General features: G+C 55.0%; 7 protein-coding genes across 7 annotated transcripts; 3 read left to right on the top strand and 4 right to left on the bottom strand.

Moving 5' to 3' along the window:
• Positions 1-891: 891 nt before the first annotated feature.
• Positions 892-2,361, top strand: VDAG_08913 (transcriptional regulator; the record flags this gene model as incomplete). Its single annotated transcript, XM_009656716.1, has 2 exons — positions 892-1,112; positions 1,185-2,361. The coding sequence occupies 2 exons, from the start codon at positions 892-894 to the stop codon at positions 2,359-2,361; spliced, it is 1,398 nt and encodes a 465-aa protein (XP_009655011.1).
• A 189-nt stretch (positions 2,362-2,550) lies between these two features.
• VDAG_08912 (uncharacterized protein) lies at positions 2,551-3,951 on the bottom strand (the record flags this gene model as incomplete). The annotated part of the gene is made up of 1 exon (XM_009656715.1): positions 2,551-3,951. The coding sequence occupies one exon, from the start codon at positions 3,949-3,951 to the stop codon at positions 2,551-2,553; it is 1,401 nt and encodes a 466-aa protein (XP_009655010.1).
• Positions 3,952-4,712: 761 nt separating this feature from the next.
• On the top strand, positions 4,713-5,887 carry VDAG_08911 (ubiquitin fusion degradation protein; the record flags this gene model as incomplete). Its single annotated transcript, XM_009656714.1, has 2 exons — positions 4,713-4,991; positions 5,042-5,887. 2 exons carry the CDS (start codon positions 4,713-4,715, stop codon positions 5,885-5,887), a joined length of 1,125 nt encoding a protein of 374 aa, XP_009655009.1.
• Positions 5,888-6,661: 774 nt separating this feature from the next.
• On the top strand, positions 6,662-7,195 carry VDAG_08910 (uncharacterized protein; the record flags this gene model as incomplete). Its single annotated transcript, XM_009656713.1, has 2 exons — positions 6,662-6,825; positions 6,913-7,195. The coding sequence occupies 2 exons, from the start codon at positions 6,662-6,664 to the stop codon at positions 7,193-7,195; spliced, it is 447 nt and encodes a 148-aa protein (XP_009655008.1).
• An 808-nt stretch (positions 7,196-8,003) lies between these two features.
• On the bottom strand, positions 8,004-8,630 carry VDAG_08909 (uncharacterized protein; the record flags this gene model as incomplete). Its single annotated transcript, XM_009656712.1, has 3 exons — positions 8,004-8,052; positions 8,120-8,362; positions 8,470-8,630. 3 exons carry the CDS (start codon positions 8,628-8,630, stop codon positions 8,004-8,006), a joined length of 453 nt encoding a protein of 150 aa, XP_009655007.1.
• Positions 8,631-9,650: 1,020 nt separating this feature from the next.
• VDAG_08908 (uncharacterized protein) lies at positions 9,651-10,347 on the bottom strand (the record flags this gene model as incomplete). Its single annotated transcript, XM_009656711.1, has 2 exons — positions 9,651-9,822; positions 10,199-10,347. The coding sequence occupies 2 exons, from the start codon at positions 10,345-10,347 to the stop codon at positions 9,651-9,653; spliced, it is 321 nt and encodes a 106-aa protein (XP_009655006.1).
• Positions 10,348-11,047: 700 nt separating this feature from the next.
• Positions 11,048-12,841, bottom strand: VDAG_08907 (uncharacterized protein; the record flags this gene model as incomplete). The annotated part of the gene is made up of 2 exons (XM_009656710.1): positions 11,048-12,497; positions 12,687-12,841. 2 exons carry the CDS (start codon positions 12,839-12,841, stop codon positions 11,048-11,050), a joined length of 1,605 nt encoding a protein of 534 aa, XP_009655005.1.
• Between the last annotated feature and the right edge of the window lie 752 nt (positions 12,842-13,593).

Here is a 13,593-nt window from a genome sequence, read left to right as displayed (position 1 = left end):
TTCGACCACCAGGCTGATTTTGAACCGCTTTCTAGCGCCAACGAGACTCCGGTTGGGCCGGTGTGGTTTGACCCTGGTCAAGCCCCAGGTGTAAGTGATGGGATGGGATGTGGATTCGCAGAGGCTGGCCTGGTCCAGCTCTTTTTGCCAAGAGGACCGCCAATTTCAGATGGCAAGCGTGGTCCTCGAAGACCCTGTATGCGTTTGGTCCCAGGGTTGTGAGAATTTGTCAGGTAGCTGGAACGAATGCCTTCCTCCCAAGTCATCGAAAAAGAAAAAGAAAAAAAAAAGGCCGAGGACGTCAGGAGGTGAGCTATCAAGGCGAGCGTTGCAATATTTCATGAATGTGGAGGCAGTTTTTATGTGATCCTTGAAGATAACGTGCAACGGTTGGGGTGCTGTGCAAATGACTGATGCAAAGAGACACTTTCGAAGGCCGACTAGAGGAGACAGAGCGGGGAGCCGGGCCAGGGGTGGTGGGGGGGGGGGGTTCGTTGAGCGAGACCCTGGAAGATACGGCAAGGCATTAAGTGGACTTCACCAATGCGACGCGTCGCAGGCGTCGCGGCTGTGAGCCCTGATGATGAGCCTGGGAGAAATGGAAAAACAGGCGTAGGTCTAGACATACGTATCCACCCCGGTGCAGGCTGCAGACGCCGCAAGCGCGCTCTGGACATTTTCTGCCGCGCAACGTCAAGCTCTCTGCATCCTAGCACACCCCCAAGTCGATCCAGGCTGCGTAACCCGTCGCATTCATCACTACGGAAATTCTGCATCACTTTCACCACAGCGATTCCACGATATCGCATTCAAGATGGCCGCGGTATGTCCTTCTTCCAATCAAGCTGTCGCCACTGTGTGACCTCTCGCTCATCAAACGTGTAGCCTGTGATGACCGTCTCCGAATCAAAGGAGCTTCGAGGGCTCAACCTCATCGCCGCGCATTCCCATATCCGAGGCCTTGGTGTCGATGGCACGTCACTCGAACCGCGAACCTCCTCGCAGGGCCTTGTCGGACAAGAAAAGGCGCGAAAGGCCGCCGCCGTCATTCTTCAGATGATCAAGGAAGGCAAGATTGCCGGACGCGCCGTGCTGATTGCCGGCCCTCCCAGGTACACACACCTTTCCACCCACTCTGCGTCGTGCTTCATCCTGTGACGCTCGCTGACGCAATCTGTCTGCAGCACTGGCAAGACTGCCATCGCCATGGGTATGGCGCAATCCCTTGGCCCCGACGTCCCCTTCACCAGTCTCGCTGCCTCCGAAATCTTCTCCCTCGAAATGTCCAAGACCGAGGCCCTGACCCAGGCCTTCCGCAAGTCAATTGGCGTCCGCATCAAAGAGGAAAGCGAGATTATGGAGGGCGAGGTTGTTGAGATTCAGATTGATCGGAGCGTGACGGGCGGCGCCAAGCAGGGCAAGCTCACCATCAAGACGACCGACATGGAGGCTGTTTACGACATGGGTACCAAGATGATTGACGCCATGACCAAAGAGCGCGTCATGGCCGGCGACATCATTTCCATTGACAAGTCCTCTGGCAAGATTACCAAGCTGGGCCGGTCCTACGCTCGTTCGCGCGACTACGACGCCATGGGCGTGGACACCAAGTTCCTGCAGTGCCCCGACGGTGAGCTCCAGAAGCGCAAGGAGGTCGTCCACACTGTCACCCTGCACGAGATTGATGTCATCAACTCGCGGACGCAAGGCTTCCTGGCTCTTTTCTCCGGCGACACGGGCGAGATCCGTAGCGAAATCCGCGACCAGATCAACACCAAGGTCGGCGAGTGGAAGGAGGAGGGCAAGGCCGAGATTGTTCCCGGTGTGCTCTTCATCGATGAGGTGCACATGCTCGACATCGAGTGCTTTTCCTACATCAACCGCGCCCTCGAGGACGACTTGGCTCCCATCGTCATGATGGCCAGCAACAGGGGCAACTCGCGCATTCGAGGAACCGATTACAAGAGCCCTCACGGCCTTCCCCTCGATTTTCTTGATCGTGTCGTCATCATTCACACGCACAAGTATAACCCTGAGGAGATCAAGCAGATCCTGACCATCAGGGCGGCGGAGGAAGAAGTCGAGGTGTCTGCTGACGCTCTTGCTCTGTTGACCAAGATCGGTCAGGAGGCCGGCCTGCGCTACGCCAGCAACCTCATTACGACGTCGCAGCTCATCAGCGCGAAGCGCAAGTCCAAGGCCGTGGACGTCGCCGACGTCCAGCGAAGTTTCTCCCTGTTCTACGACCCCGACCGCAGCGTCAAGTTTGTGACCGACTCGGAGAAGCGACTGATAGGCAATGATGGCGGTGTCGACTTTACCGTCACCAATGGCCACGGTGAGGCGATGGATGTGAGCTGAGTATTTGATCCTTGCAGTTTGGCGTTAGGGGGTGGACGTAAAATCGGATGCGTTTCGCCGGGAAGGCGGTAGAATTTTGTACCATACAACAAGAGAATAGCATCCCTGTGGTGCTTGATTTGGAATGAATGTCACTGTTTTAAGTAGCAGCTCCAAGTGCTTGAAGTGGTATCATTGTTTTTAATCTTGCTATGCAAAGCCTGCGACCCTGCTCCATTCATTCTCATCGCCTGCCGGCCTGAACTCGACGCCTTCCCCGAAGTACCCAGCATCTTGCCATGCTTTCATGGTCTGGCTGTCGAATGGCCCTTGCTTGTCCGCGTCATCGCGGCCATCCACCCACCGGAATTCCCACATCTTGCCCTCTTGCGAGTCTGCCTCTTGCGTCGGCTCCACCCAATCCTCGCCGGTTTCGCGCTGCCACTCTCTGAGGAGGACTTCTCGTTCCTCGTCGTAGATCTCAGCACGATCTCGGCTCAACAATTTATCAGCCGCGTCAGTGATGGCTGCAATGGCCTCTCGTATCCTCTTCTGCTCAGGGTCCTCGGCCTTCTCCGCCTGATCGACGTCCATACCCTCCGCGCCTCCTTTCTGCTTTTTGAGTTTCCATTTCGGGATTTTCTTCTGTTTCGCTTGTCCTTTGCCCAGCCTCGCGAGTGCTTCCAGCGGTGTCTCGCCCTTGTCCAGCTTCAGAATCAGACTCTTCAGAATATCTGTCGTCAACAAGCTGTCGTTCTCCATTCGCAACCGCCTCGCCTCGGCCTCGCGCCTCTCATGGGCCTCGGCGGCCTTCTTCATCTCCTTCTTGCTGACGCCGTCGAGCCATTTGTCGTGTTGCGCATCTGGATCCACTGCTTTGCGAATAAAGTTTCCGTCCGCGTCGAAACGCCCTTCTTCTTGCTCGTCCTTCATGTTAAAGGACCTCCGACTTTTGAGCGCATTGCGCTCAGACCACCGAGGCCGACCTCTTCGTCGATACCCTCCTCCTGCATGGCCATGTCGCCGCGTTTCCTCATCGTCGTCCGAGTCCTCGTCATCCAGGCGAATCTGACCGCCGCTCTTGCTCTGCATGTCTTGCCCTTCGATATCGGTATCCTGCAAGAAATGCACAGCCTTGGCCTTCTTCTTCGCCTCGACCGTCGATTCAGGCGCCCCAGCAGCTTCCTTTGGCGCATCCTCCGGCTCGGCAAACATGTCGTCATCGTCGTCGTCGTCGTCCGCCGCACTGGCTTTGCCCCCCTTGGATCCGCCGCCGGCGCTCTTCGAGTCGTAATTGTCCAGCTGCTCGAGAATGTTGGCCTCGCCCTTGCCGAGCGCCCGCTTGTCGGCGCGCGTATTGAACGTCTCGCCGTCCGAGTCGCTGTCGTAGCCGTCGAGGTTGACGGCGCCGCGCTTGGTGGCCGCGCCGCCGCCGATGACGTCGGCTTCGAGGACGGCGTCCTCCTCGCGCGCGTCGGCGGCGAGGGCCGAGGGGTTGCGGACGTCGAACTTTACCTTTTTCGAGTCGGGGTCTGCTGTGTCGTGGTGGTGGGTGCGGGCGAAGTCTTCGCCGGCGCGCTTGGGGCGCGCGGCTGTGTGGCGGGATGCCATGGGGATGGGCAATTATGGGATGAGGCTGGAGGTGCGTGAGGCGATTGGCACGCTGTTGAGGGTGGCACGCAGTATCTGGAGGTGTGTGGCAGGTCGTGAGCTTGGAGGAGCTTGGGAGAGCTTTTGATGGTGAGTGGGGTCTGTTTGTAGAGAGCTCTGGATGACGGAGTTGAATAGCTACCTAGGTACCTTAGTGGCAGCGGTCCGTGTTGATGTATGTAATTATGCGAGGTATGCTGTACACATCCTTACCAAAGAGCCGTATTCTGGGAGCTCACAAAGATCTGTTCAATGGACATTAAGACTGAAAAGCTGATCTCTCAATATGGACCTTCAATCAATCAATTTGAGCTTGTTGCACGGAGTTCTGGTGATGCGAGGATCATGTTCAAGTAGAGGGTCACCATCTCCAAATCGGGGCGCTAAACCTCCCGTGACAATGTGGAGCATGCGGAACTCCAGCGCACTTTAGTTGGTCGTCATTCATCAGCTGCCTCGAGCAGCTTCCACATCCCACTCAAGCCGCCAACCTTCTGCTTCACGAGACAAACGGCAACCCACACCTTCATACAGCAAGCCGCCAGCTCTGAAACTCAATCCTGACAATCAACAGACCGTCGTCTTCGGATCCTTCGCCCATTCTCTCCAGCAGCCAACTCTGCACATTCATTCTGTTGGTGTAGCTCGAGTCACGCCCCTCCGCACCAGTCCTAATCGTCCTCGACAGCTCCGCCTCGACCTTCAACCACAGCTAGGTCAACATGCACCAGTTCTCCCGTGGTGGCCGCCGGCCGATTGTCCAGCGCTTCGACGAATACTACCGATGCTATCCTATGGTCTTTGCCCCCGGGCCCGAGCGACCTGACCTCAACTATGGATCCAAGATCTTTCTCCCGCCATCCGCTCTCGACAAGGTCTCCAAACTCCACGTACAGTGGCCCCTGATCATGGAGATTATAAACGGGGAAAAGGGCAAGCACTCGCACGCCGGTGTGCTGGAGTTTGTGGCCGAGGAGGGCAAGGCATACCTGCCACAATGGGTATGCTGACATCCAACTCACCGGTAGCCGCCAAGTTGTCATGCTAACAGCTGCAGATGATGCAAACACTGGGCCTCGATGTTGGTGATCTCATACAAATCAAGACGACCTCTCTGGAGCTCGCGAGGCATGTCAAGCTCCAGCCCCAGTCGGTCAACTTTCTCGACATCAGCGATCCCAAGGCCGTGCTGGAGAAGGCGTTTAGGAATTTCGCCACTCTCACCAAGGGTGACGTGTTCAACTTTTCATACAATGACGAAGTTTACGATGTTGCTGTTCTCGAGGTCAAGCCCGAGACGGATAAGATGGGTGTCAGCATGATCGAGACGGATGTCGAGGTTGACTTTGCGCCGCCCGTCGGCTACGTCGAGCCTGAGCGCCAGCCCCGCGGCAGCGGCACCAGCACCCCTCGCAGTGTACGTGGCGGTCTCCCCGCCGGCGGCCTCCTGCACAGCCAGGGCACCATGGCTCAGGCCATCAACTACGGCGCCATCGCACCGTCTGTCACGGCCAACATTTCCAACTTTTATGGTGAAGGCCAGCGACTGAAGCCCGGCAAGACCAGCAAGACGTCTACACCTCAGTCGGCCACCCCCGTCGGTGGTGTTTCGGCTAATCCGGTCCCTACTGGTCCCTTGCCTCGTCGAACCGCTGGACCAGCGCCTCTCCGTCTCCCGCCCAACAAGCTCTTCTTTGGCTATGAGATCAAACCGGTCAAGACGGATGCTGACAAGGAGCGCGAGAAGGAAAATGCCAACCGACCCCACTTCGCAGGCCAGGGACAGACGTTGCGTGGAGGCGCCGTGAAGCGTAAGGGCGACGCGGACGAAAAGCCCAACGTTGAGAAGAAGGGACCCAGCGAAGGGCGCAGATTGGACGGTCGTGACGGCAAGTAAGTCTTGCTGTTGCTCGCCGAGGGTGGTCAACGATGGATGTGGCGTTTTAGGGTGACATGATCATTTGATGGTCATTTCTGGCGTTGGTGGCCATGCATTGGGAGAGGCGACTGGGATAGCTCGCCACGTAGAATTTTTCGAGTTGATCTTGATGTGCCCAACTATGGTCCATGTTTTGCTCCTGGCTACTTGAGGTTGGTTTGGCTACATGCTCTGTTCCCTACATCGCGGTGAGGCCAGAGGCACCAGATTAGACCTGACGGTTAAGTGACAAACTCGCTCATTGCAAGGGGGCAATTGCACAATATGGCTATCCTCTTCCCTTGCTTCATTGTGATTCAATGTAGCGTCCGTGAGAGTTTGGCATGGGCTCTGCCCTGGCTATTCTCCTTGTGACCTAGCAACTCTTTAACGGCTCTGTTTCTCTAGGACCCAACATCCACAAACGCCTCCAAAGAAGTCCTGCTACTAGAAGCTCACAGATAACACCCAACAGCTCCATCAACTCGCAGCCTGAATTAGGTCACAGGTCAGCACCTGCCTTGCGCGAAGCTAACTCACCTGTGAACGCTTTCTTTGATGTGCATACCGGACGATCTACTTCCTGCCAACTTCGGACGGATTCATTCTACCTGCTTCAGGCGACTTGCCCTGCCAAATCTAGACGACTATTCGTCGCATCACATCATCAACTGACTATCATCTTTTAACGCCTACTTCCCACGCAGAGACTCCATATAGCCAAGTGCCGACCACCTCAAGCCATCACATACCATGCCTCCCAAGGATTCCACCTGGGCCGCCAATGGCGGCATCGCCGAGCGCGACCTCACCATGGCGGTTGCCTCCCACAGCGCCGAATTCCGGGGCGTCAACTGGCCCAAGGTCAAAGACATCATGGACCGGCTTGGCTACACCTTCACCAAGTCTGCCATGGAGTAAGTGCCGTTCACCATATGACCCATCATGGCTACCAGGCCCGGGTTCATCTACGAGGCTTGTCATCTAACAAGCGTTTCACCTAGACAGCGCTGGACCAAGAAGATTCTCAAGGACTGGCGTGCTCGAGTCGGTCCTGACAGCACCACGGATGAATCTCCCCCGACCTCCGCTACCCCTGCTAAGAAGCGCAGCCGTGCCAAGGCTATTGTTGAGGCTGATGGCTATAACCTCGACACGCCTTCGAAGAAACCCAAGGTCAGGGCCGCGGACACCGAGACTCCCATGAAGAAGGAGGCCATCATTGACAAACACGATGTCGAAGACGAAAAGAAAGACGAAATTGTTGAAGAAGACTTCGTGATTTGAAAGCGGTATGTCTGAAGAGATTTCCCAATCATATTGAGAATCAGCTGACATGTCGTTGACAGAGCCAAGGCTTCCTGGAGGCGAGTTGCATGGCTTGGGCTACGAGATCTTTGCGGTTCACCACTGGAGGATGGACGCGGACAAGGAGAAATGATGGTGCTCATATTCAGTCAACCTTGGGGTGTTTCCGGATTTGCTCGACAACATAGTCCTTGGCAAGTATCGGCAACTCCTTAGCTAGGGAACTTTTCTATATAACCTGAATGATGAATCGCGTACTCAAATACGCCGTTAGCCCAATTGTCGAGTGTCGAGCCTACATTCCCACGACGTCCTGGCGAGCTTCGCTGCATAGGGTACTTGAAAGATGTGAACAATTAGGAGAGTCTTTTGCCAAGTACACAGCATCGGATGGGAAGAAGTGCGCCGGGGACCAGGGATATACGTGCCATTAGGCAAGAAATGCTAGCAAGCCCCGCCATGCAGTCAGAACATCACAACACCAGGCGAATGGTTCATTATGAGCAGATGAATATAACTCGATTTGGTTATTCCTGTTCGTTCTCTCTGTTTCCTTCCTGTATCAGAATGGATGCCCTTCGCAAAAGTACGGCAGGGAGCAGCAATCCATGGGTCAAGTGCATAAAGCCACACGCATCAGTTGCTCTCGACCCCTTGACGAATGTCAAACTATTCACTGAGCATATCCCAGTATTCCCTATACTGCTCCTAGGACTCATTCTCCGTCTGCAATGCGTTCGTCTCCTCCCATCGGGTGGCAGGGAAGCACGCCAAAAGTTGTCGGGAGTTAGACCTCGTAGTCGTTGTCAACGTCTCCGGCCTCCATATCAAGAGCGCTGTTGAAGCCAAAAGTCAGTCGCCCGGCACGATGTAGAACATGAAGATAAAAACACGGCAACTCACCTGGGTTGTTTGATATCGACGTCATCGACCTCCTCCTTGGTCTTCACCTTCTTGGAAGGGGTTTCCATCTCCTCATCATCGTCCTTCACCTCATCGGTAGAGACGGCAGCGGCCTTCTTGGCGGAGGCCTTGCGCTTGCCCGAGGCGGGGGTCTTCTTGCCCGGAGTCGACTTGGCGGGCGTGGATTTGGCGGGAGTGCCGGCGCCGTTGCCTTCCTTCTTCTGAAGCTTGGCGATGTGTTGCCTGTGATGCGCAGGGGATGGTCAGCAAGAGTGCAACTCATGGGTGGTTTTTGTGGCAGAAAACAGGCACACGGAAAGTAAAAACGCGGAGGAACTGAAGAGATTTACTGAGCAGCTGAAGAACTGTAGCTGTAGCCCTTGGCCTGGGTGCCTGTGACAATCTCGTTCCACTGCGCTGGGGTCGGCTTGACCACTTTGAGAACTTCAATGAGAAGGTCTGCGTGAGCCTTGTCATCCCAGGCCGTGGCAGGTCCGTTGACTGCAGGCATGATGAGAGAAATTAATAGTGGGTGATGAGCAGTGTAGAGGGCGTTGTTTGAAAGCGTGTGGGTACCAGATGAGACTGAGGGAAGAGATAGAAGATTGTTGAACAGCAGAGGTGTTGAGGTAGAAGATCGGAGTAAGATGGTGACTGGGTTGAAGAGGGCAAGATGGTAATGATTCAAAGCGAGGAATAGGAAAGAAAGAGAAGGAAAATCAAGGACACAAGGCCCGAGAACCGAAGGCATGGGAGCTTTCCCAGGCAGGCATCAAAACGCAGTTAGAGCAAATGCAAAAACAGAAAGAGAATCGAAGTTACACAGGAAGTAGCAAATATTCAAAAGAAAAAGGCCACTGCCAGAAAGAGATACGCACTTAAGAGCAGACTCGGTAAAGGTATAGCCCTGAGCAGCTAGCACCTTCATGACATCTGAGAGTTGCGATGTAGAAAGCTTGGACGCCGTCACAAATGCCACAAGAATGTCCTCATGGACCTGTGGGGTCCATGCCATGCGAGTGGACATCTTCAGGATATAATGAGAACAGCCAAGAACGGGCTTAAGCTCTGCTTGTTGACGATGCAATCGTCAAGCGATGCAACTCGGAGTAGTATCTGATGGTGTGCGAAGAAAAGGGAGAGATCTCGCTGGTGGTGGAGGCGTTGACCGTTGATGACTGGGGACGGACTTTTCCATGGACTATTGGTGGAGATGACAGAAGATATTGGGACGAGATATCCGGTTGCCTCTGCCTTCGAACTGCCTTTGCCTGACCTCTACCCTGCCTCTGCCTCTGCTCTTGCCGACTTGACAAGCAGCAGAGTGGAACCGGCGCTCGCCAAAACAGTCCCAGCTCTGTGTCAGTGCTCTCGATCCCGAGGAAACGGTTAGGCAGTAGTTTGACGGCACTCGAGAACCACTTAGACTCAAAGAACACATGCAAAGAAGATGCTCATCAAAGAGCACCAGAGCCCGGCAACCATCCTGCAACGCTAGACACAAAAGCCGCGAACAAGACAGAATCATGACCTACCGGAGTGCCTCCCAGGTAATGGTAGCATCGACCTTCTTGAGCTCAAAGATCATATTTTCTTTGAACTCGGGAGTGAACTTGTCCTTGGAGGTGTTCCAGAGGTAAGTCACGATGCGCAAGGCCAGCTCGGCGTTGTCCCAGTTGACCATTTTGGTGCTGGTGTGGCAGCTGCGGGTGCAAGGTGTGTTTGTTCAACTCGAGAATTCTTGATGATCGACTGGAATACCCGCTAGGACAAGACGCAGTAATGATGTGTTGCTGGTAGGAGGGGAAGGATGGTGAAGGAAAAGGTAAATGTGCAACAGTGAATGGGGTCGTGCTGATTGGAGGGCAGACTATGACAAAGTAGGCTGCAGCCCGCTGAACAGGCAACAATAAGTCGTGACCGTCTGTCCAATATGTACAGAAGGCACTCACTCGAGGCTAGACTTCAGTAGGCTTCAGACGTGGTTGTCTTAACTTTTAAGTACGAGAAGCCTCCGGGTAGTAACACCATCTAGGCTCGAGGGCTCGAAAGATGACAAGCGAAACTGGCAGTACTTACCGGAAATTGTTCCAGTTGATCGTCGAGTCATGTTTCTGAGCGGCAGCCATGATCTGATCCTTGGTCTCCTGAGAGAAGTGCTCCTTGAAGGTGTTCCAGAAGCCTACAAGCAGGGCATCCCGGAGATCGGCATCTTCCCAGTTGACCATCTTGACGGTGTTGTATGCGTGTATGTGTTCGGTTGCGTAGGCTGTTATACGGGAGAGTACCGCGTGGAAAGTGGGGAGGGCTGTCGTGGTCTATGTGTTGAGGATAGTTGAGGTTTGGGAGCTTATGTGGAAGAGAGAGAGAGAAACGGGAGTTGAGAGGGGCTGATCAGAGACAGTTGCTACGCGGGACCAGAAGGCGGAGGGATTGACAGACCAGGAGACGTGACCGATGAAAGCGGCCTGACGAGGCGGGTCATGCTTTCCTCCATTGAATGTAGCTGTGAATCCCTTTCTCGCGAACAAACCTCATGAGCCGGTTAGAACAGAAGTTTGGAAGCAGATGTAAATAGTATGCTCACATGGTCAGTCGAGTGTGTTCAACAAACCAAGAGGAAGAAGCTGGTCGCAGAATGAGAACTAATACATGATAGCCGCACCGGGCGTAATGTCATAAGTTTAGCATATAGTCATTATCCGAGTTCCCTCAAAGGGAAAGTTACCATCAAAGTTAAGGGTAGTTCACTCTGCATAAATCGGCAAAAACAGGATAGCCCCCTTCCAACACCAAGATGCCCTTCCCATGACGTTTCGTGTCGGCCGTGTTGTATCATTAATCATAACCAGCCTGACTCATGCCGTAAACGGTCATAAAATCCTTCATTTCATATGTTATCAAGATCCGTCACATTTCCTCATGATGTTAAGACTCATCATAAGCAAACCCGAGCGCATCATCGCCGTCAAGGCCAACTTGATGGTCAGTGTCCTCGCGAGGGAACCCTGATGTGAAGTCGTCGTGAACCGTCGTCAAAGCTAACACAGCTTCGTCATCGAGAATCTGCTGCGAGGATGACGCCTCTTCGGTCACCTTGCGTTGAGCTGTGCGGGCTGCAGCCAGAGCCAGGGCAACTTCGGCCCTGGTAATCCCTTGCGTGTCTGCAGACTCTGCGACCCGCATGCGTTTGGGATGAGGCTCATCCGGCTGAGTTTCTGCCTCTCGATGACCAGCTCCACTGCCCACGGCATCAATGACATTCCCCCCACGTGTGCCCTTTTCGGGGCTCACATTGTCCCGCTGAGGCTGCGCCGGCTTGTCTTGTGCCGATGGGCCAAGAGGGCGCGGGGACAGAGCCACAGGGTGTGGAGCCAAGACCGTGTCGATATCGTGGCCGTTGGATGGATCGATGATTGAATAATCGCCAGAGTCGTGAAAGCTGCTCGCCTCGGCAAAATTGTTTTCTGGAGGTTCCCCTATGGGACCAGCTATGTCTTCAGGCGGGCGACTTGTTGTTGCTGCCGGTGGATCCGCTCGCGCGGAGGAAGACATGGACGCGTCGGTAGTCGCATGCTGGCCAGCTCTGGTCGTATTCTCTTTTTGTAAGGCAGAGGCAAATGTATTTGAAGTTCTTGAGCGAGAATGAGCTGACCGAACGGGAGGGTACCACTCAAAACTGTTAGAGTCAGGGGTATGAGCAGTACTAGGGCCAGGGCCAGGGCCAGGCTCAGGCGCGAGAGGGGGCAGAGTCTTGTCTCTAGCGCTCCAGGCTCTTTTCGAGGTGGTGCTGACAGCGTCTGGCAGCTTGTCAGGGTTGGCATTCGGCACCAAACTGGTCTCTGTCACTGGTGATGTATCTCTGGGCGCCGCTGGACCTGACTGGGTGCTGGCTGGCTTCGGCGGAGGGTTCTTAGGATTTCCCGCTCGGCGTGCCTCCAGCGTGGCAAGGAGCCTGTCGTTATGTTTTTCTTTTCTCCTTTCGAGTTCGAGATCGTCCTCGCGTGTATGGACTCTAACTGGAGGACCGCCGCCTCCATAAATGACGGTTCTGTTTCCCGGCATAGCAAAGATGCGATCTAAGAATGGATTGCCACTGATTGCTGGGATGTTGTTGGCGGCGTTTTCGGCGGCGGCAGCATCTATGGCGTTGAGACGTTCAATTTCCCTCTCCTCTCGACGTTGCCGTTCAGCGCTCGTCTCCCCCGTCCTCAAGGGCGGGCTCCCCTGTTTGCGCGGCCTGCCACGGCCGGGACCGGGGCGGCGAGTGATGGGATTCAGGGTAGGGTCATAAGTTTCTGCCTGCTCCCCGGGCTGTCCGAAGAGGCCTATACCCCGTGTCGTGTGCTGGGCACGGCGCAGGCCTTGAAAGTGTTGACTGAAGGGAACGTATCAGCGGGTCGTTGTGAGGCTGCTCGTGACGGATCGATCGGAATGGGACAGAGTGGGTCAACATGACAAGGTATGGTATATGGTACAAGAGAATCGCAACGTGTGTGGCGGCATAGAACTACGAGGCAGCGGAGCCGAGGGGTGACAGGAATAAGAAAGCAGATCTCTCACTCACCGGCATCCTTCATTGGTGAAGCCATAGCCCATGGACCTCATGGAGTTCCCGATCGATGTCCATTCCGGTCCGGTGATGATGCCAATGCATTTGATACTGAGTATGGTGAAGAAGAGATCACGGTCCGCGCGATCGTTCCAACTCTTGGTGAACATGACCAATGGTCATTCAGCCAACCCTGGGCTGGATGACGAACCGTCACCGATCGAGCTCAGTTTTATTCGTTCTTGGCTTGTGGCCCGGGGGTCCTGACGGTGCCGTTTGGAAGCCCGCTGGGGCAGAAGGGGGGGGGGGGGGACGGTGGTTGATACGACGCTGGCAATGTCTGGTCGGAAGGAAGGTTTGAGCTGTTAGTGGTCTTAGCAGAAGTGACTGAGAGTCAAGGCCAGGGAGAAAGTTTAGTAGGGGTAAAAAAGGCGGAAAAGGGCATGGCAGCCAAAGACATGGGTCATGATTGTTAAGGAAAGTTCCAAAAGGGGGGGGGAAGGGACGGGCGCTACTTATTGATTGGGCTATTCCCAAAAAAAAGACGGTTTCAGACGGGGCGAAGACGGGAGAGGGAACCGGGCCAGGGTTGATCCGGGCTGGACCTGGGGGACCTCGTGGTTAGTGGCAGGGAGGGTCAGGAGGACCAGCCCATCATGGGCTGTTTTTTGGGGGGGGGGGGGGGGGGGGGAAAAACCCCGTTTTTATTAAATAAAAAAGGGAAAATTTTTTGGTTTGGATGAGGGCGGGGAAAAAATACCTTTTTCCCCCCCTATTTGCCCGGGGGGGGGGGGGAGGGAGGCATTTTTCCCCTTTGGGGGGGCCCCGGGGGGGCGCGGGGGGGGGAAAAAGGGGGAAAAAAAAACCCCCACCCCCGGGCGCGCGGGTGGTCCTGGCCTTCTTCTGGTAAAAACCCCCCCCC

Source organism: Verticillium dahliae, genomic scaffold (genome assembly GCF_000150675.1).
Source record: "Verticillium dahliae VdLs.17 supercont1.24 genomic scaffold, whole genome shotgun sequence".
NCBI lineage: Eukaryota > Fungi > Ascomycota > Sordariomycetes > Glomerellales > Plectosphaerellaceae > Verticillium > Verticillium dahliae.
This window is presented reverse-complemented; position numbering and strand designations above follow the sequence as displayed.